Raw genomic sequence first — 23,228 nt, 5'->3', positions numbered from 1 at the left:
TCTGTCATTGTCCATGTTGGTGTGAATGACCTGAAATTTACCTCCCTGAACTACTTGAAAAGAGACTTGGAGGAGCTCTACGATCTTGTAGCCCAGGCAGGTATGACCCCAGCCCTGAGTAGCATCCTGCCATCACCCAGAATGATACCACAGTACAAGGACAAAATGATTGACTTCAACAGTTGGCTAAGCTTCTGGTGTCATTCTAAGGGGATCCAGTATCTGTCTGCCTGGAATGACATGATCGACAAACCACTATGCTTTGCCAGAGATGGCCTGCACCTGTCACCCTTGGGATTTCAGATACTGGCTAAGGCTCTTGCCACCCCTATAGTGCCTTTTTTAGGCAAGGTTCAAATGATGAATTCACCACCTTAACAGGTACAAGCAAGCAAAATCTAAGGGTAATGCTACTCAATGCTAGAAGTCTAAACCTCAAAATGTATTCACTCAAGGCACTCCTTAAAATGGAGAACATCGACATCTGTGCAGTGACAGAAACCTGGTTCAAGGCTCCAGAGAGCACCCATGCATTACCAGGCTATAATTCATACCACACCTTTCGGCCATGTAACCTGGGCCAAAACACTAAAGGTGGAGGTGTGTCCATATTCATTAAGGATATCCACACCTCCAGGCTAGTTGCTCAGCATAATGCATCCGAGATTATCCAAGTGCATAAGCAAAAAAACAACTGCAGGTCGAACCACTACTGGTAAACACAAAATCCACAGCCAGAAAAGTGAACAGGAACCACGGTTTCTTTCTTTTTAAACGATTTATTCAGTTCTCCAAAAGTGCACAAAAATGAGTCAAGCGCTTTCGCCCGGGCACTCCCAGGCTTTATCAAGATACTGAATTAAACAACTCTTTGGTTTTTTATATACCACTTAATTAATTAATTGTTTAATTAAAAATCCTTTATTAGATTAAAATTTAAAATGTATGTTTGCTTAAAGCTATCACAGTTGTTAAAATGTATAAAACATATATAAAATGTTGAGTGTTAAATATGAAATATAAAATGTAAAGTATATATATTGAATGTTGTAAAAGACTTCACTTGTCATTCAGTAAATAAATAAATGAACTTTAGAATAAATTTCTTTAAGGTACTGTGCAAAACCAGGTTTAAAATAGTTAATTCATTGTTGTTAACCACATTACAGTTGTAGGAACTTTTGTGCAGTGAAGCAAAATTAACTTATATTTGAAAACAGGGTTAAATTCTTGTTGTTACAATAATAAACCATGAAACAATGCCCATACTTGTCCCGGATGTATGAGTAAATAAATACATAAATAAATACATAAGTGCCTTATTGTATTAAAATCCTTAGATATAAAACCATCACTATTATAACTAGTAGAACAAATACAATGCTCAAGAAAATGTAAATGTCACAAGGTAAATAATACTAAAAGGTATACTATAAAAATAACTTATAACCATTATCTTATAGTTGAAATCCACTTTTTCGTTAAATAATTTATCTACATGTTAATATTGTGCTGTAAAAACGTAGAAGCTAATGTGTTAAAAAACTGATTTTAACAAACTTGATTTTAAAAATTAGTTCTTTGCATGAACTTGTTTTTTGTTTGTTATAATTTAACTCTTCTCAGTTTAAGTACACTGCTAATACTCAGACATTCATTAAACCCTGGTGCTTTAGACGAGTTCAATTTTATTTGCCATACTAATTCTCTGTATTCTAGGGATGTTTCCCAATCACCCCCTCTTATATCACCTTTGACTTGTTCTAGAACCAGGAATTTTAAAGACATTTCTTTGCAAGATAGTGAGTGTTTGTAGAACACGTTTGTTTCTTTTTTGTTTTTAATTTCATACAGGTGTTCATAAACCCTCCTCTTCAGTGTTCTTTCTGTTTTTCCCACATAAAAGCATAAGCAGTGTTGACAAATTCCTAGATATACTATGCCCTTTGTATTACAATTGAAATGACCTATGGGAAATAGAGCAATTTTCTTGGATTTTAAAAATAATCCTGTGTTGTTAAGCATATAGGGGCATTGCTTGCAAGCATTGCATTTGTAAGTACCCCTCATTAGTTGGTTGTTGTGGATATTGTTTGCCATTTCTCTTTCAAGTAAATCTTTTAGGTTGTTGTTTCTCTTCCTAATAAAATTTGGCAACGTTGGAATTAATTTGTTAATTTCCGTATTATTGGACAAAATAGGCCAATATTTGGTTATAATGGCTTCTATGTCAGTACTATTACTGCTAAAAGTGTATGAAAAGGCATGGATTTTGTTGTTGTTGTTCTCCATGGTTTTTTTTGTTTCCCATAATGTTTGATGGTTCTTTGCCAAGTAATGGTGAGTATTGGTTCTTCCTCTTGTTCCAGATTTCAGTAGCCAGTGTGTTGAATAAACTAATAGGATAACTTTTTTCAAGAAATAATGTTTTTAAATATTCTACCTCAACTTGGAACAGATTATCGGTACTACAAATTCTCGATGCTCTGATCAGTTGGCCTTTTATAATACTCTTTTTTTGGAAGAAGGGATGACCACTGTCAAAGTGTAAGAACATATTTGAATATGTGCTTTTTCTATGAATACTGGGTTCGAAACAATTTGATTCAATATTTTTCACCAGGTTGATGCCTAAATAATGTAAATGATGGGGATTAATTTCGTATGTAAATTTTAGGAAATTGGTGGAGGAGTGCAACTAACTCTGGGCAAGACCGCAATCCAAATTGTAACTTGCTACAGATCCCCCACCATGTCCCAGGATTCCTACTCCATATTTCTTGATACACTGGAAAACATTAGGGTACAACCCAACACCCTAATAATGGGTGATTTCAACGACCCCACCATTAACTGGGAAAACTACTCATGTACCAACTCTTATGCTCAACGTTTTCTGGAATTCATAAATTCCAATGTCTTGGATCAACTTATCCACACCTCCACCAGGGGCAGAAATATCCTAGACCTGGTCATTACCAACATGAGCGATTGGTGTTCAACATCAGAGGTCAATTCTTCATTTGTTAGATCTGACCACTACAATCTAATCACCCTAGACATCCACATCCCACCCCCACCCCCCATTATGGAAACCACTGTAAAAAATTTCTCCAAAGCCAACTTAACACTTCTTAAGACAGAAGTGGCAAACTTCACGACACTCATGCAGATGGACAATACAGGTACGACTGTTGAATCCTACACAAATGCACTTTATAAGCACTTACAGGTGAGCATGGATCGTGCTACCCCTAACAGAACCAAGATGCTAGCCTCCAAAAAAAGGAAGCCAATCTGGTGGTCCCCTGCCATAAACAAACTCTACAGCAGAAGAAAGAAACTGTTGCAAAAAAGAGTAAAATCCCATGATTGGAGGAACTCTCTGGTCAGCCTCAAGAAGCTGAGATCCCTCATAAAATCCTCCAAAGCTAGTTACAAAAACAAAATCACCACTGAAGCCAACCACAAAGCATTCTATAGCTATGTCAAGAATCTCAATGGCAATATTCAGATCTGCTCTGAGTTACAGCACAATGGCACTAAATATACAGAACCAACTGATATTGCCAACATCCTGGCATTTAGGTTCAGTGCTAACTTTATCCCCCTCTCACCCCCTAAAGGGCCTAACTCTATACCAGAAGAATGCAAATTTCCTGTAATCATGGCTGCACAGGTAAAAAACACACTATCCACAGCCAAGAACACAGCATCCATGGGACCTGACAACTACCCAGGCTGAGTTCTACATGAACTGCAGAATGAACTGGCACCCCACGTAAGCACCATGTTCAATCATAGCCTCACCTCAGGCTTTGTGCCCAATGAATGGTGCACAGTGATGGTTATCCCACTCCACAAAGGGGGAGCCACCACGGACTATGGGAACTACCGCCCCATTAGCCTAACGAGCCTGGTCTGCAAGGACATGGAACATATCATCACGGATCTTATACACAAAGGCATTGGTAATCTCCAAACTCTGGACCTCAGTTCAGGTTTGTAAAAGGCAGATCATGTCTCCTAATCCTGATAGACTTCTTTGAAGCAGTCACCAAAGCTGTAGACGAGGGTAAGGTGGTTCACACAGCCTATCTAGATCTTGCCAAGGCTTTTGACACCATCCCCCACTCTGGAATTATAGATTAACTCACTAAACTAGGTATAAATCCTTATGTCACAATATGGGTTGCCAACTGGCTGACTGACAGAACCCACTCTGTGAAAGTAGCAGACTCCAAATCTGACTTCAGACCAGCGACAAGTGGAGCACCACAGGGTTCAGTCCTGGGTTCTCTCCTGTTTGGTATCTACTTTTCTGAAATACAGGCTAACGAGAAGGTCTTTGACTAATAAAGTTCACAGATGACTGCAAACTAGGAGCCATAATCGAAACTCCTAACGATGTGGACAACCTCACGGAGATAGATGCCTGGTGTCAAAGCCATGGCCTCAAGCTCAATGCAAAAAAGTGCATTGTCATACCCTTTGGTAAAAACTCTGTACCCATGAGCTACCACATAGCTGGTAGTCTACTTAACACTGAAAGTGTGATAAGAGACCTTGGGACACAGGTGGCCAGTAGTCTCTCCTTTGATAATCACATCACCACAGTAGTCAGGAAATCCTTCTATGTGGCACACCTCATAACATAAGGTTTCTCATCCAGGAAAAAAGAGGTCATTGTTCCCTTCTACTCGTAACTCATAAGTCCCATTATAGAATACAACACCTCTTTTGGTATGTACCTCACAAGACATCTACAACAACTGGAAAGGCCACAGAAATACCTCAAAAAGAGGATTACTGGCCTTAAACAGATGGCTTACATAGACCGTCTCAAAAAACTCCAGCTTTACTCCGTCGCATATCGCCTGCTTAGATGATGATATGTTCCATGGCCTTGCAGACCAGGCTTGTTAGGCTAATAGGGCAGTAGTTCCCATAGTCCATGGTCGCTCCCCCTTTTCTAAAGCTATGTCAAACCCAGGGCTGTTGGACATACTCCACTTAATGAAATCCCAATCCCACGCTCTAGGGACCTAAACCTTGTCACCACAATAAACAGAACATGCTGAAGGGATAGATTCCTGTCCCAGAGACTTCCCATACTCTGGAACAAACTACCTATCTATATCAAACAAAGATCCTCATTAGCACTCTTCAAGAAAAATCTTGATGATTGGATGGGAAATAGGAAATTCACCCCGGGGATCACCTCTGTGGCTTTGCTTGACAGGGGCACAGGAAAATAATTTTCTTGGGTGGCAAAAGCCAGGGTACCTTTTTGGCTAGGCTTAAATAGGCCCTAGGGCCAATAGCCTAGTACCTACCTATGAACCTATGAACCTATGAACCTATGATTATATTTGCTGAAATGCAAGTCCCTACATATTCACCACTGCAGGCAGAAGCAGTCACTACAGAAGACTCAAAAACAAACTGAGACTACATCACCTTGAGCCAGGTGAGTCCTTGATTTAGCTTTCTTTACCTGCAGTTCTGAAGGGGCATTATTTTATATTTACTTTTCTTTAGACTTTTTAAACTACAACAGAATTCCTTGATTATCTGAACTTTATTTATATTTTTGCATATATACTGTTTTTTTCCTTCATGAAGATAACCGTAGTTTGATGTTTCTGCCTTTCACAGGCTTCATTTTCTTTGTTAAGTTTGTTTAAGCATCTGATCAGATGCCAAAATTAAATGTATACTTTCAGTAACTGCTAGTCTAAATGGACCAATAATTATAAAAGTTTTGTGTGAGCCCCAGTAGAAATAATTCCATACAAGAAACATTTTTCATTCTTTTGGTTATTCATATATGTTTTGTGTATAGTAAACACCCAATTGCAGACTTTTTTTGGTCTTAAGGAAAAGATGAAAAGGAAAAAAAAAAGACATTTATGGTCTAAAACTAATTTTCATAACCATAAACTTGATTACTCAATTGCTTAACATATCAGATCTGTCAGAGTAACACAAAATATTCCTACCTTATGGGATTAATTTGCAAATGCTGTCATTAAAAAATCTGATTTACATGCCAATGAAAGTTGCCCTCAGCTGCCTATAAATAGCCCTTTCAACAATCTTAGTCAAATATTCTCTTATGAGATAACAAATTTAACTGATGGGACAGAACTGTTGAAAGATATTTCAACAAGGTTCATTCTGTCTCCTCGTGAGACTGAAATATCAGATGGTTCCATGCTTTTCTGTAATGTGCGTATAACTGAAATGTTAGAGTTGGGGTGTGGATGGAGACAGACTTGTTGAGTATATGGTTAAATTTAGAATTAGGAACATGGCTGAGACACTTCTCAGATAGTCTGATGAACTTCTGCCTTTCATAAAGTACACTTCATCATCATTTGGCAGAGGATGCCATTTTCTTTTCACACTCTTCCTGAAGTGCTTTTACCTATACATTTTGCCGCATAACAGAAATAATTGTGATCATAACATATTTTTTTAGTTAATTTCACTCATATTTTGGCAATATTGTTAATACTTTAAATGTTAATATTATCCATCACTTTCTGTTAAAAATACATAACATCATATAGGTGGAGCAATCTTATATCAGAATCACAGTGTTGACTATTTTGCCACATAATTCTTATACTTGCATAACTTATTGAAACATATAGCTTAGATTTATAACTTTTCTTTAAATGCTCCAGAGTTAGAGAAATGTCTCCAGATAAATGCAACTGCTCACTCATTCACAAGCTGGGGTATTGGAGACTTCTTCATCCATGGTTGTAGGAAGACAGTTGAACACTTGCATGCTGCTTCAGGATACTTCCATTTGTAGTTAAGCAGCGGTAAAAAGTTATAAGCGCATCTTTTGTAAAGAAAACTCACTTGGACCTTACATTTGAATCATTTTCAAGGCTTAAATATCTTGATACAACAGAAAAACTCAGTAGTTAGACTTTACCTGAAATCATCTTTTCCCAGTCTGCTAGCAGCATTATACTTTTTGTAGCTGTTCATTTAATGATTACAGTAGCCTTTAATCCTGCATTAATTCAGCATAAAATGAAAGAAATTGGCAAGTCCTTTATGAATGCTTTCCAAAGGGCACAAGCTCTCCTGTCAAAATGTTTCTGTGTGCATTAACCAACTCTGCAGCATTTCCTTTTCTAGATGTTCTAACTTGTTCAATCCTTGTAAGGAAAATTCCTGTTATATTTGCTTTTTATATCAAACGTTAGCAAATGGATTTCATCTTTGTAACTGCTTCTTTATTCTTACGTTTTCCTTTCAGTCATTACACTATCCTCAGTTTATTCCTGTAAACATTTTTCCACAGGTATACTCTGCTTTATATGTTGTATTACTGGTATTAAAGTAATACGTTCATTAATAATAACATGCAGAAAAATAACCAAACTAAAACAAAGCATTATTGATATCCATACACTGCTTGTGCATCTCTTATGTTTTGTACTGCAAAAGTCCATTCAACTGAAATGCAAGGAGAGATAAACACTAGTATTTCATCTGCAACTTGGTGATATTTAATTAATTCTTTTCAGCTTAATTCAACTTCTTCATCAAGGCAATCATAACCCAGAATGATAAACATGAGATTTTATCAGAAGAAGGGGACCCCTGTCCCATTTAATGACACTTCCAACCCATATCCTAAAAAAACAAGAAAAATCACATCCTGTCCTTCCCTATAAAAGTGAATATGTCAGTGGATGATTGAATGAATGCAAGGCACAATGATGTGTAAGAGTTATGCACCCCTAGTTTAATAATTTGTCTGTGCCTCCTAGCTCTGCTGGTTGGCCCACTTCAGTGAGTTAAAAATAAAGCACAAAGTACATTTGGAAGTTATGCCATTGCTGTTTGGTGAATTCATGCCATTATATGTGCACTGATACTTGGTTATATGCTATTATGAATGCATGGATTATTTCTTGGTATGTGATTACCTGCTGCAGTATCGCACGCTCTTCTTTCAGTCTTCTCTTTTCCTGTTGTACAAATCTGTCCAAAAGCTGTTCCTCTAATCCCTCTCTGTCTTGGCGAAAATGAAGTAAGCTACAGAAAGCTGCAACCTCTGCAGGCACTTCATGGGGAAGGCTGGCTGTGTGCAAGTAAAGTCGGAAACCTGGCTGGCACTCAACCTCATGATCTGCAACCTGAAAAAATGGAAGACACCGTTTGGTGAATGTATTTTAATGAGCATATTTTCATGTATGTGACACTTGTAATTTCATTAAACAGTATGTGTAACAAACATACGCACATGCGCTTCTATGTATGCTATCCTTTTGTGGAGAGAAGAGAGGGATGGGTGATTTTTTTTTCTCTACAGCTATAAATTATAGTTTAAATAAGACCTTTAACAGCTCTGCTTCTATTATCATCCTTTCCCCAGTGTGAGCTAATTCTAAAGTATTCAGTACAAGTATGATCACTGCTTTCTTGTTATTCACTTGGAGTGGGGAAGAATTCATGCTAGAATAATTGGCATTGCTATTTTAAAACACTTCTTCTATGTAGCTAGACTACTACTGGGTACTGGAATTAGGCATACTGAGATGATGGTAAATGGAATGGTTGTTCATAACTTGTCAGCACATATACAATACTATATTTCTCTTTTTTTTCATTATAAAGTGCAGAAGCTTCTGCATTTAGTATGACTGGATGCAAGATCATGCCAAACTGTGATAAGTGGGCATATTTTATAAACCAAATTATTTTACTTTTTCGAACTTTTGTGAACAGGATATCCATCGACTTATATGTCTTACCAAAGCAATGATGCAGTCTGTGAGTAGATCATCTTTATTCATTTTAAAACAAATGCAGAATAGACACAGGAATTTTAAGTTTAACCACAATGAAAAATAAAGTTAGCTTCCATTGTTTTGTTAGTTACATTAACTCAGTCATTCCAATGGACCTTAGGAAGTTTGTACTGCAGCTACCAATGGGAGGAGCCTCAGCCCCCCCCAAATGTTTTTATTAATTTTTATAACACGATAACTTAACAGTATACTATCAAGAAAAAAACAAATAAACTATATACAATGTCCATAACAACTAAAAAAAATTATATATACATAGGAGAACACTTAATATTTCTCTAACAGATTAGACAGTTTTGTTCAAGCAATTAAATGATGAGTTGTGCTGTTAGTCCTGGCTTTTATAGTAGCAATCTCATTCTTACCAATGTATTTCACAAGATGAATAAACTCAACTTTAAAGACAGGAGTAGATTGGGATTTCCAATTTTTAGTAACAATTTTTCTTGATATAGAGAGGATAGACCACAGTAAATATGGTTGGCTTTTAGGAATGACTTCAGGAACGCTGAAAAGGATAAGGGAGTCAGAAATTGTACAGTTGTCATTCCATAGAGCTTTACAAAGATATTTAAAGTTGCAATTAACAACCATATGTATTCAGTCAGCATTGGGGTCTCCACATCTTCAGCATTTAATTTAATCTTTCTTGTGCATTATTGCTAGTCTATGTGGAGTGAAAAAAACATCTATGTAAACATTTTTATGTGTATACATGCCAGAACAGGGAAGATGTGGATTGCTTCACTGACTGTAAACAATGTTTTTTATCTTTTTCTGAGAATACTTGTCTATTAACTTCACTTGAATAATTCCAGAAAGAAACACCCATTTTGCTAAAATAATTTCTGAGAATTTTATAAATAACAGATATGGATGAAGTATTCTTGGGTGAGCTATTAATAACTGTTGAGATAAAATCCAAGATTTTTAAGTTACTCTTATTGTATGCCTCTAATGAGGGTATGAGCTTAGTATATATAAAAAAATCCTTGCAAGTTTGGATGTCCAGCCAGTTGCAGTTTTGCAAACTCTGCTGATCAAATAGTCTGCAGAACTTAATTTATTAGCTGAGAGAAATTGCTTTTAATATAATAGGCCACCCTTCTTAAATTTTAGCATTTTCTGAGTATCAAAAGATACCAAACATTCATTTGTGTAAGCAATAGGAAACATAACTATTAATAAATTCTTAATTAATTGATTAGAAAACATAAGCTTTTTAAACAGCAGCAATATTTGGTTTATAAGAGGTGTGAGAACAAGTTTTGTCCTTTCACTTTGAATGTATATTTTTAAAATCCATATAAAGATGTTTGTATGTATTTGAGTATATGGTTCCAGCAATGTCCTATTACTATTAAGAAGTATGGTTTCAAACACTGATTTCCAATATGATGTATAAGAAGTACTATTCCAAAGCAACACTATGTTAATAAATGCAGAGTTTAACCAAAAAATCAATATTTGGAAGCCCTATACCTCCTTCATCCCAGCTTGTGGTGTGCCAGAGAAGAGAAATTCTTGGTTTTGTGGCATACCAAAGGAAGTTAACTTATACATTATTTATTTTCTGTTTAATTTTGACAGGTGTGAGCGAATTATTAGAGCTTGGCCAATGAATAAGATTTTTGGCAACTGTATCATTTTGATTAAAGTTAGTCTGTCTTCAAATGTGAAGAAGAGTCTGTTCCAACTGTCTATTAGACTAGTAATTGAGTCTATAAGTTGTAGGTAATTAGGTGTGAATGATTTTTTTATAATTAGATTCAATAATGATACCTAGGTTAGATAAAACAAAATCCTCCCAACAGAGGTGAGGAATCCAAGGTATGAACAGCCAACTCAATCAGCAGAAATAAATCCAAATAGATGTTATAAAATCCAAACTTCTTTAATGACAGAAAAATGTGAGCGCTTTCGCAGTGTAACACTGCTTCTTCAGACAACATACACCAAGTCTCACTGAATATTTAAATACAAAACAATTACATAAATGTGGATGCTGCAATTATTGTAACAGCATAGAAGAATCAAGTTTTTTAAGCACCCTGGAACTGGTAGGCTTTGGCAGCTTAAGGCTATAGCAGATTACAATACTCAAAACGTGTATGTAGCACACTGCACAGTATGTTTTAGATTTTATGTTGGTAAAACCAACCATAGGTTAAAGGAGCAGATTCGTGACCACTTGTATTGTACTAAGAAAGGTCTGGATTATAGTGCATTAACAAAGCACACTATACAGGAGGCTAACACACACACTTTTTTGTTTCAGGTTCTACAGACAATTGAGATTAACAAGAGAATGGGTGATGTTGTTAGTAAAACAGAAAATGTAGTGTTGCAATGGATTCTATGGTTTACCTCGCACAGAGGCCTGGGACTTAATGACAGTGTGCCCCTGAAACCTGTGCTTAAAGCTAAGAAATTGAGATAGTACTATGTAAAGCATATGTAAAGACTTGTACCCTTTAAGGTTTTAACTGTTTTTAAATTGGTTTTCAGTGTGTTAATTATGGTTGTCTTCTGTTAGGTTGTTAATGTAATTGTTTTGTATTTGAATATTCGGTGAGACTTGGTGTATGTTGTCTGAAGAAGCAGTGTTACTCTACGAAAGTGCTCACATTTTTCTGTCATTAAAGAAGCTTGGATTTTATAATGTCTGTTTGGATTTATTTCATAGGTTCATAGGTTCATAGGTTAGTACTAAGCTAACTGCCCTTGCGAGCCATTTTAAGCCTAGCCAATTATCCCTTGTGAGACTCAAACCCTGCACCTTGTGCTTGCAAGGCAAACACCTTAACCATTAGTCCACCCTCCCATTTCTGCTGATTGAGTTGGCTGTTCATACCTTGGATTCCTCACCTCTGTTGAAATTATTTTGTTTTATCAAACTGTGCTTTGGGTTTTTGGCTCACATTGGACTGGTATTTTAATGATAATTAGGTATTTAATATGCATGCCCTCCCAGTTTATGTCTCTTTTGAGCCTCGGCCTTTTGACAGAATCAAATTAAGAATATAATTTCCGCCTCCTACTATATATTCCAAACTCTAATGCATACTTTTTGAAGCAGAACAGGAACTGGTGAACACAATAGAACATACTGGTGGAATCTATCCTGTTGATTATCACAAAACATTCTTATTTTCATAATTGTATCATACCCTTTTGTCGCTTTTATTTGTGTAAATAATTTAACACATACTTTTGTCACTTTTATATTAGTGTAAATACCATCTTTTATCTCCATTTTTTATTCACTGCTTCTTGTATTTTTTATTGAACTACTTTCATTTACTATGTATCAACTAAGATTTGCATCGTTTCATTTGTATTGTATTTCAAATTTATAATCAAATTGTTTACTACTGGAGCTTTTCTCCCCGGGCCTCTACTGAAAATGGAAATATATCCAGTTAGACTAGCCCGGTCAACAAATGTAAAATAAAAAAATAAATAAATAAATAAAAATTATGTACTCGCATTTCAAACAAATGTTCATACCTCTGGAAACATAGGGGTTATGAAAGAATTATAAATAGCAAACTCTTCAGCACAATCTATTTTTACAGGGGTAGTAGTCTTTAGGTTTTAGGTCTTAAATTGAATTTTGTAAGTCACAGTAAACACAGCAACTATGACATTTGTAATATTTTGTAAACAACTTACAATATCTCAGCAACCACTCAAGTTACACACATACTGTCAGCAGCATTTTATTCATCTAGCTGAGATCTTTCATGCGATGTAAGAAGTTCTGTCTGTGTTACTTGGCTGTTGAGATATTAAAAATAACATTTAATATCTATTTTGCTGCACTAAACAGAGGTCATATATTATAAGTTGAGTTTGCTATTGTGTAAGCTTAACATGAAATATTTTAAAACTTCATAGATAGCATGATTTTGGATTATTGGTGCAAATATGTACAAGCAATAATTGACGCCTAGAAAAGTCAGTAGGAGTTAACTGCCGATGCACCTGGAGGTGTCACTCAGATGTAATGAGTTAAATTTGCAAACCTTTGTTTTGACTGAATTGCCAGTAATTCCTTCCCCAAGATATTTAAGTTCTATTTGCTAATGTCATTAGACAATTCCTATAAATAACTAGAAAGGCAGTCACAGCCCTGCTCTAATCTTTAGATCTGTGTTCTGCTGATTGAGACTGTATATGAGACACTAGTACCCGAGGGCAGCTTATAAAAATGTTATATTGATACTGCAAGCTATTCTTCAGATAAAATATTACACCAGGGTCACCTCTAACCACCTTAGTGCTGGGGCCATTCAGGTGCATTACAAAGTACAGTATTCAGAAAGAAAAGGGAATTTCACTGTTTGTATGGACAACATTTCTCTTTCCCCCAAAGCAGTGTTTGCTATATCACGGCCATATATGCAGGTAAGGGAGTGCTTATTAGCTGGAGCTATATATTCCATCCCTACAATCTCATTCTAAGCATATAAATAAGGAAACTGCACTGTCAACAAATTTGTTTTCTGTTTTTTTTTTTTTTTTTTTTTTTTTTTTTTGGTAGAAGTATTGATATCTCCTTGTAAAATAACTGCTAAAAACTCCCCTCCTGTTTTATTACACATTGTGGATTCCATTCATAACTTCAAAAGAGGAAAACACAAAAATGAATTAGTAAACAAAGACTGTATGGCTAACCCACTCTACGCATTATATCATCTAATGACTAAGCTATAGTTTCTAGTTATCATATTTATTCCAATTGCCAATTAGAAATAATTTGCCTCTATTCTATATATTCTGGACTTCCACAATTGTTTTGGTTTCACATGTGTTTGCTTCTTTGCTTGTTTGTTTGTTTGTATCAGTTAAATGGGGCAGAGTACTGATTTACACAGAACATTTTCAAACTCAGTCTAGAAGCACCATCTGGTTAAGTGTTTTTCCTAGAGTTACATAGGTATATGGAGGTTGAGAAACTCAGTTTAATGCAAGAGGCAGCTAGTTAACAGCTCATAACCTTAATTCTCTGCATTACCTGTCAGACACTTGTTTTCTGGAGGACTACTCTATTAGTTTACTACATCTCTGTGAAACACACTTACTCACAATACCTCTAAGCCATTCTCCCCTCTGTCTTCAAATTGTGACTTCTTGTTCTTGTATTTTTACTCTGAAAATTACTGTGGTATGGGAACTTACAATTTCCTTCATATGTCACTTCCCTCCCCCTTTTCTTCTGGTGCAGAACCTATACCGCTTTTATTGCCTCCTCTGCACAGCTTTCGTTCTGCAGATTTTTGGTACCGCTGAGCTTTTTAGAGCTGTACACTATACATCTGATGCAGTCTTACTAACAGTGTAGACCAGGAAGAAAAAACATCCCACTGAAACATTTAGTATTTAAAATACTAAATAAAATAAAAGGGGAACAGGGATAGAACCGTCAGCTCCATCACTCTACTTTCAGACTGCAGAGTGCTGTGCAGGAATCCATCCCCTCATAACATACACTTAGGAATATAAATGAGGCTAAAGGCACCAATAAGTTAAATGCATGTTCACAATAAATCATACTCTCCTTTTCTTAGAAGCAAAATATTTCCATTTTTTGCTGAGGAAGGTTGATAAATGGTTTATACATGTAAATACATTTGATAAACACTATTATACAACGATCCCCCCATTAATATTCAAAAACGTGCATGCTGATTGGTCAGCGTGCACATTGTAAATCAGAGTTATAGTAATAGAAAAAGGTCTGGTCACCCGGACTTTTTCCATTACTATAACTTTTTTTTTACAGCAACGTAGAACACAAGATCTCTGTTGCTTCACACTGTCTCGCTATGTTAAATGAGTTTAACATAGCGAGACAGCTTTAAAAAAAAGCAACGGAGATTCTCCGTTGCTTTTTTTAAAGCTGTCTCGCTATGTTAAATGAGTTTAACATAGCGAGACAGTTTGTAAAAAGCAACGGAGATCTTGCTTTCTCCAATGCTTTTTTCAAAACTGTCTCGCTATGTTAAACGGGTTTAACATAGTGAGACAGCTTTAAAAAAAGCAACGGAGTCGCTTTTTTTTAAAGTTGTCTCGCTATGTTAAACCCATTTAACATAGCAAAACAGTTTGTAAAAAGCAACAGAGATCTTGCTTTCTCTGATGGCATACGCATGTGTAGTACATCAGAACTGCCGCAAAATACCAGACAGCTGCAGAAGGGCAGCAAGGAGGCATTATACAATGCCATTATTTAAGAAAAGTAATTATTTTTTTTTTAAATAATGTCATTGTATAATAGCAATAACCTACTTCTGGGTGTGGGTAATGCTGGATTTACTCACGGTTGGCTTTGTTTGGCCACTCGGGCTTCGCCCTCATGACCAAAAAACACCAACCGTGGGTAAATCCAGCATTACCCACACCCAGGCGTGGGTTATTGCTATAATATTTTACACCATAAACATTTCACTTAAATAATGTTTAGGAAGAATGTTAGATGTAGGATAACACAATTATTTATCAAAACACATATCACTATAACTGTGTATTTTACAAAGTCATATTCAATCATTCATCTAACAGTACAAATGCTATTTTATTCATATTTTATCCCTTTTCATACTTGTAGTTCTGTTAGCTCTTGTTCTGTCTGAATATCTTAGCTTTCTGAGCACTCATCCAGTCCTACAGAACTTGGATTCAGTAGCAGCTGATGTTGTTGTTATTCCTGGAATCTCCTCATCTGGTGACTCTGGTAACAGTTTGCACTCTCCAGTTCTACAACTACCTCAAAAAATGCCTGTTAAGATCTAACTTTGGAAAACTCAACTAGATTAAAAAAGGATTAACAGTAATTATGACATGGTCATCGTTAATGGTGGAGTAAAAAGTACTCCCTCCTGGAGTTTTGGTTATTTCCTAAATAACTATAAGAATAAAAGCACTCAAATGGATAAACATTTTCCTGGTGGGTCTGGTGAGGTGTCTTCTTTAGTTACTGGGATTATCAAGCATTCTAGCAAGCATGGGAAGACACATCTGTTTAGTAAAATTCTCCCATCAACTTGTATAGAACCGAGAATCAAGAGACAGATTTGGCTTTCAATCAGTAGCTAAAAACATGCTGTCACAAACGGGATTCAGTGCCTGTCAGTACAACAAGTTGGAGAGCTCTGTACCTGATGGGGTTTATTTCTGTTTATACTGAAGAAGAAGAAGAAATCTCCCATCTCCGCAATGCCTTTTTCAAATATGTTCAAAAAGGTGTGTGTGTGTGTTTTAGGATATCCACTTTTCAGAAAGTAGAACTTCATATGGTAGAGACTATATGATCAACTTTCTTATAAGTCAAACACTACAAAAAATCCCCCAAATATGTATTTTTGCAGGGGGGCAAGCCCCCTACACCACCCACATGGGGGACTGCAGTACCCAATCCCCCTGTTATTTTTATATACCAACTCTGAGATTGCACTAGACATCTCATCTGCTCTACAGAATAGGTCATTTAATGTGTTATATGTGTGTGTGTGTGTGTGTGTGTGTGTGTGTGTGTGTGTGTGTGTGTGTGTGTGTGTATGTGTGTGTGTGTGTGTGTGTGTGTGTGTGTGTGTGTGTGTGTGTGTGTGTGGTTCCTTTTATGATGGCAAGAATTCTGGTCCATTCAGTCAGAGAATTTCCATAAGCCTTAGTGATTTGACATGTCAGAGAGACTTAAGTGTTATAGTCAGATGTAAGCAAAAAAACATCCAAATGCTGTATTTAACTTCATTGGAATCGATAACATACATTTAAGTAACAGAAATATATTTGAGAAATTATGATAGCTTCATCAAAAAGATAATAAGTGAATTATTAATTTAGGTGCAGTTTGTTCCTGGCCTAAATGAATTACTGCATTATCTAACAATTAGGCGTGTAGTAACATTCATTTCTATGTATTTTTGAGATGGAGTTGCACTATTGATTATTACACCAGATGTCTCTCTTGAATTATTCACAGATTTTTGAGCATTATTTTATTATAGGTTCATAGATAAGCACTTGGCTAGCTGCCCTTGTGGGCCATTTCAAGCCTGTCCAATTTCCCTTTTGGTGATTGAATTAATCTATCCCATTTGGTGTTAGATTGGTCTTACACATCCCATGGTCGATAATTATATAGTACCCCTAGTGAGAATAACTGGGATCATACCAAACATAATTTGAGGGGACCCATGCATAGGATAAAGCATTTAGAACCTTCTCCTGTCCTTTAGTAGTATAGGGGACAGTCCTGGGGTAAAAGGGGATCCAGTATCTGTCATCCTGGAATGACATGATCAACAGATCTCGATGCTTTGCCAGAGATGATCTTCATCTGTCACCCCTGGGATTGGGATTTCAGCTACTGGCAAAAGCTCATGCCACCCCCCATAGTGCCTTTTTTAGGCAGTGTCTCAAGGACAAAATTCCAGACGTAAAAACTATATCTAAAAACAACCTCAAGGTTATGCTGTTAAACTATAGGAGTCTTAACGAAACTGCACTCACTGGAAGCACTCCTTACCTTGGAAGACATAGATATTTGTGCAGTCACAGAGACCTGGTTCAAGGCTATGGAGAGCACCCCAGCCATACCAGGTTACACCTCCTTCCACACATTCAGACTTCAAATTGAAGGCATGAAAACTAAAGGAGGTGGTGTATCAATATTTATTAAAGATAAATACACCTCCAGATTGGTTAAATAGTATGATTCCCTGGAGATACTTCAGGTGCAATTAACTGTTGATAGGACACATATTCAAGTCTTTGTCAGCAACAGAACCCCCTCCATGAATCAGGACACCCACTCTGACTATTTGGATCTACTGGAGTCTATCAAGATACATCCGAACACCATGGTTTTGGGTGAATTTAACTACCCATCCATTGACTGGGTAAATTACTCGTGTGCAAACTCACTTACCCAAAGTTCCCTTGACTTCATTAACTCCAATGCCCTGGACCAGCTGGTTGAGAGCCCCATAAGGGATGCCAATATCCTGGATCTGGAGCTTACCAGTATGGTGAGATCTGATCACAAATCAGTCTCATTTGAAGTAACTATCACACCTGACTTCCCTAGCAGCAACTAAAGTAAAAAACTTCTTCAAAGCAGATTATAACCTCTTATGAGATGGTATAAATAGCTTCACTGCATCTCCCTTCTCAGATGGAACTGGCAGCTATACCAAGTTCTACACCAATGCTTTATGCAAACAACTGTATAACTGCATTGACTCGACTGTACCTGATTGGACCAAAACAAGTTCCTCAAGGAAGATCATACTTGCCTGGTGGACAACTGTTATTAACAGGCTTTACAATAAGTGGAAGAAATTGTCATCTAAGAGTAAGAGGGAGTGATCCCTAAACTAGAAATACTCCCTCCTCAGCTTAAACAAGTGAATAATACTTCTTGTGAAGTCCTCCAAAGCAAACCATGAATCCAAATTAGTTTCCTCAACTAAAGACAACCATAAGGTATTCTTTAGTGACATCCGTAACCTAAAAGGAAAGGCCCAGATTTGTGACGAACTGATAGGTAATGATACCACATATACTGAGCCTGTGGACATAGCTAACCTGCTGGCTGACAGGTTCTGTCAAAACTTTACTCCCCTGTCATCACCACACATACCCCATGATATCCCTGCCACCTGTCCCCTACCTTTGTGTCTCTAAACTGCAGGTCATAAATGTCATCTCTATGGCCAAAAGCACATCTATGAGACCTGATAATATCCCAGGCTGTGTCCTACATGGGCTCCAACAAGAATTGCCAACACCACTGGGTACTCTTTTTATTCACAGTCTAAGCACCGGCATCCCAGCTGAATGGAAAACAGCCACCATTATTCCCTTGCACAAAGGCGGTGCTTCCACTGACCCAGGGAACTACAGATCTATTAGTCTGACTAGCCTTAACTACAAGGCCATGGAGTGAATCATCATGAACCTTATCAACAAGGATATAGGTAATCTCCAAACACTTGACCCTACTCAGTTTGGAGTTGTCAAAGTAAGATCATGCCTATTAAACCTGGTGGACTTCTTTGAGACGGTCACCAAGGCCCTGGACTAGGGGAACTCTGTGGTTACAGCCTACCTAGACTTAGCCAAGGTGTTTGACACTATCCCCCACTCAGGCATCACTGATAAACTCACCCAGCTAAGTATCAACCCTTATATCATTAGATGGGTCGCTAACTGCCTCACTGATAGAACCCATATAGTCTAAATAAGGGAATCCGCCTCCAACAGCATACCTGTAACCAGTGGGGTTACACAGGGATCAGTCCTTTGACCACTACTGTTTGGAATCTATTTTTTACAAAATGCATGCAAAAACTAAAGGTCTGTGCCTGACAAAGTTTGCTGATGACTGCAAACTAGAACGGTCATACAATCTCCAAATGATGTCAACATCCTACAAGCGTGTCTTACACAAACAAAAAATTGGTGCCAAAGTCATGGCCTTAAACTCAATGCAAAAAAGGTATTATCATCCCTTTCAGTTAAGAGAGGTATTCCTGATAACTTCCATGGCAACAGCAACACCTTAAGTATGCACTCAGAGGTGAGACACCAGGGCACACAGGTTGACAGCAACCTTACCTTTGACCACCATGTTTCCAAAGTGGTAAGAAGGGCATTCTGTATTGCTCAACTTATAAGTAAGGGGATTGCCTCCAGAAAAAAAGAAGTTATAACCTCCCTGTACTCTTCCCTCATCAGGCCAATAATTGAATAAAGTGCCCCTTTTAGTATGTACCTTTCCAAACACCTGCAACAATTGGAGAGGCCACAAAGGTTCCTCACAAGGAAAGTTCAAGGTCTTCAGCATCTGTCCTGTGTGGATCATCTGAAATCACTGTCACTTTATTCTGTTTCATATAGACTATTCAGAGGTGATCTCTGCCTTGCATATAAGGCAATCTTGAGCCCTGCTTTATTGGAAATGCTGCATATGCACAAATCAAATGGTACATGGGTTACATGCTCTAAAGACCTTAACCTTGTATGTGGCATCAACAGAACCTCCTGGAGGGACAGATTTATCTCCCAGAGGTTACCACACCTTTGGAACAGACTCCCACTTCATATCAAACAGAGCACCTCAATGGCCCTCTGCAAACACAATCTGGACGACTGGATGGGTAGCCATAATTTCCCCCTGGAGGTTCCACCTGTGTCCCTCTTGGACAGGGCAATAGGTGCTGATCGTCAACAAAGGGTAGAACTTGGCTAGGCTTGTAAGGGCCCTAGGGCAATTAGCCTAGCACTGTCATATGATCCTATGATCCTATTTTTCTATAACCCATCCAAAGAACAGGTTGGGCTCTAGAGCATCGGCATCCACTGCAAGATAAACATACCCCTAAAAACTGTTCTCTTGACATTGCAAAAGAGGTTTAGATCCCAAGACCATGTAATTTTGATGCAATTTGAATTGATAATGTGTTGTAGGTCTTCAGATCCCTAGATCTAGACACAATTCTTTTCTTTTAAGCTGTACAATATAGAAGAACTTTCTTATGATAGTGATCATGTACTGGTTAAAAGTTAGGTCACTGTCCAGATAAGTTCCAAACATCCTGAACAAATGGGTCAACTCTTAGGGGTGTATTATCAATGTGGTTGTTCTTCTGGGTAGATAACTTTACAAAGGATATAATAATGCATTTTTTGGCATTTAATTTCTGTCCATGATTTTGGCACCATTTAGTCATTTGGGACAAACCTTACTGCCGGATGGCTAAGTCATTTGGGGATTCAATGATTGCTCCTAGCTTCCAATCATTTGCAAACTTAGCCAGAGCCCTTTGGTATTGGTTTTTACTTCAGAGAAGTAGATGCCAAACTGGTGAGGTCTCAGCAATGAACCCTGGGTGACTGCACTGATGACTGATCTCTCTGTGGAGGTAGATTCCCCTACCTTGATCTCCTGCAGCTTATATGTGAGCCAGGTGGCAATCCAGTAGGTGATGTAGGAGTTTATTCCCAGTTTATTTAGCTTTTCCCATTATGCCTGAGTGGAGGATTGTGTCAAAAGCATTGGTTAGGTTGAGCTGTTTGGTGTGTAATGATATATTTTCATCCACCACTTTGCTGATCTTTTCAAAAAAGTCCAACATGTTAAAGAAGCCTGACCTGCCCTTGATAAATACAAACTGAGATGGTAATGTTTGAAGGATCCCTATGCACTTATTGATTAATTGCATGATATGTCTGGCTTTGCATATGAGGCTGGTCAGATTTATGTGTCTGTAATTTCCTGAGATTGTGGAAGGTCCTCCCTTATGTAACTGTTCTCCATTTGTTTGGTACAAAACCTGTGTGGAGGTGCAGGTTGAACAGTGTTGTTAAGGTTGTGGCTAAATTGTGCTTCATGTTATTAAAGATGCATCCAAAGATATTGTCAGGATCTATCAGTGCAGTATTTTTAGCTTCTGATACCATTTTTAGGACTTGGTCTTGTGTGATAACTTGGGCAAACAAGTTTTAAGTAAATCTTGTGGACCAGACGGAGGAGACAGAAGGAGTAAACTTAGAGATGAATTTATTAGCCAGTAGGTTCACTATATCTTCAGCCTTGGTATAAGCAACATCATTTACAATCTGATCAGCAGATTGCTGTGATGTGCTTTTGAGATTACAAACATCACTAAAAATTACTTGTGACTGTCTGTAGCTTTGGTAGCTTTTTTAGCCTCAGACTTGGCTTTGGTAGATTTTACTAAGCTCCTGAATTGCTTGTTTATTTCAGTGACAAGGGCTGTAATATTCTGGTAATTCTTCTTCTTCCTTTTTGGTCAAAATTCTCTTCCTTTTATTGTAAAGCTTGTTGATATTATGGCTCCACCATGTGGGTTTGTTTCTAGGGTTTGCCCTGCACTTGTTCCCATGCTGGTATTGTGTAGCAATGTAATTTCTGCTTATTCAGTGGTGTTAACTGGGTTTGGTGGGGATTTGAAGCTTTACAATGTATAGGAGTATGTAGTTTGTCTTAGAGAAATGTCTAAAGGTACCTTGGGTGGAAGAGGCTTTGGTTTCAATTGTTATTATTTTAATTATGATTTTTTTTTTATTTAAAACTTAGAAATCTAAGAATGATTGTATCTTTCGGCTTTTCCCGGTTAGGGGTCGCCACAGCGGAACTCCGGTCCGCTAATGATTGGCAGTTGATTTTTACGTACCAGCTTGCCAGGCCTGACGCACAACCTTCAACTAAGGTATGCCCATTCACGCATGTCTCCATGCAGAAGATGCTCTAGCTGAGAATCGAACCGGACAGCGTCTTACTGTGAGGCGACAACGCTACCGCAGCACCACCACCGTGGTAAAAATCTAAGAATGATTAATTCAGAATAATTTGTTAATCAGTTCATGCTCATTTTTCCTGTTTTTTATTTGGTTTAAATTAATTATTGCAGGTATCTAGAAGTTAGGCTTGTAGTGGTATTTATTTTTATGTAATTCTGTCTTTTTAATTTCTCCATGTCTTTTGGATGTCTAATACCATGATAGAAATGGACCCCATTCTTTAATCAAAGTATGATTAAAGTTCATGAAATTAGTATTGTTTCAGTCTTTGATGTCAGCCAGAAGTGCTCTTCACAGCAGCCGCAATGTGCCCAATAATGACTCCTTCTGCAATTCGTACAGGGTCACATGTATTGGTAACATGTCTATATATGACTGTAGATACTTTTTATAAGACCCATTGCTCCCACTGCTATTGGAACTCTCTGGGCATCTATATTCCATATTGCTCTCATTTCTGCCTACAAATCCTGATATTTTATGACTTTTGTGACTCTCTCTACGCAAGACACTGCAGTCACTGGGTGTAATAATTTCAGTGAACAATGCTACTTTTGTCTTCTTTTCTTGGACCACTATATCCAGTTTTCTAGCATCTATTTTTTTGAACTGTTGTTAATGAGTAATCCCATGTGATATAGACTTTATCATTTTCTATGTGGTTTATTTTTCCAGTGTTTTTCAGCCACTTTAGTACCACAATATTTGCACAATCTCCAGTGCAACAGTCTTGCCACGTTATTATGCCTTTCAGTATTCAGTTCTTCTGCCATTAGTATGTCAGAATCGGCAACGAGGTGTGCAAATGTTTCCAATTAGGTTTTACAAAACCTACATTTGTCTGTTTCACCCACATGTTCAATGGACTTTGTAAGACAGTGTGTACGTAGCCCACTATCCTGGGCCACCAATATTAACCTTTCATCTCTTGGTTTGAATTTGCCTCTCCTGAACCATTCCTGCATTAGTTTCTGATCAACATGAGGTTCTTCCAGAAGTTTTCTATACTTGCAACTCTATTTATGCATTTTCAACATTTCTTGCCTTCTC

At 37.4% G+C, this 23,228-nt stretch overlaps 1 protein-coding gene across 1 annotated transcript in view; it reads right to left on the bottom strand.

Moving 5' to 3' along the window:
* The window catches only part of LOC122814238 (dynein axonemal heavy chain 5-like), a 3,525,594-nt gene that overhangs the window by 693,645 nt on the left and 2,808,721 nt on the right, over positions 1 to 23,228 (bottom strand). The window contains exon 93 of the mRNA XM_044086840.1: positions 7,959 to 8,168. Within this exon, the coding sequence (XP_043942775.1) occupies positions 7,959 to 8,168 (210 nt within the window). The remainder of the gene's footprint in view (positions 1 to 7,958; positions 8,169 to 23,228) is intronic.

Source organism: Protopterus annectens, chromosome 1.part1 (assembly GCF_019279795.1).
Source record: "Protopterus annectens isolate FY-2018-M chromosome 1.part1, PAN1.0, whole genome shotgun sequence".
Taxonomy (NCBI): Eukaryota; Metazoa; Chordata; order Ceratodontiformes; family Protopteridae; genus Protopterus; species Protopterus annectens.
Note: the sequence above shows the minus strand (reverse complement) of the source record. Positions and strands in the feature narration are given on the sequence as shown.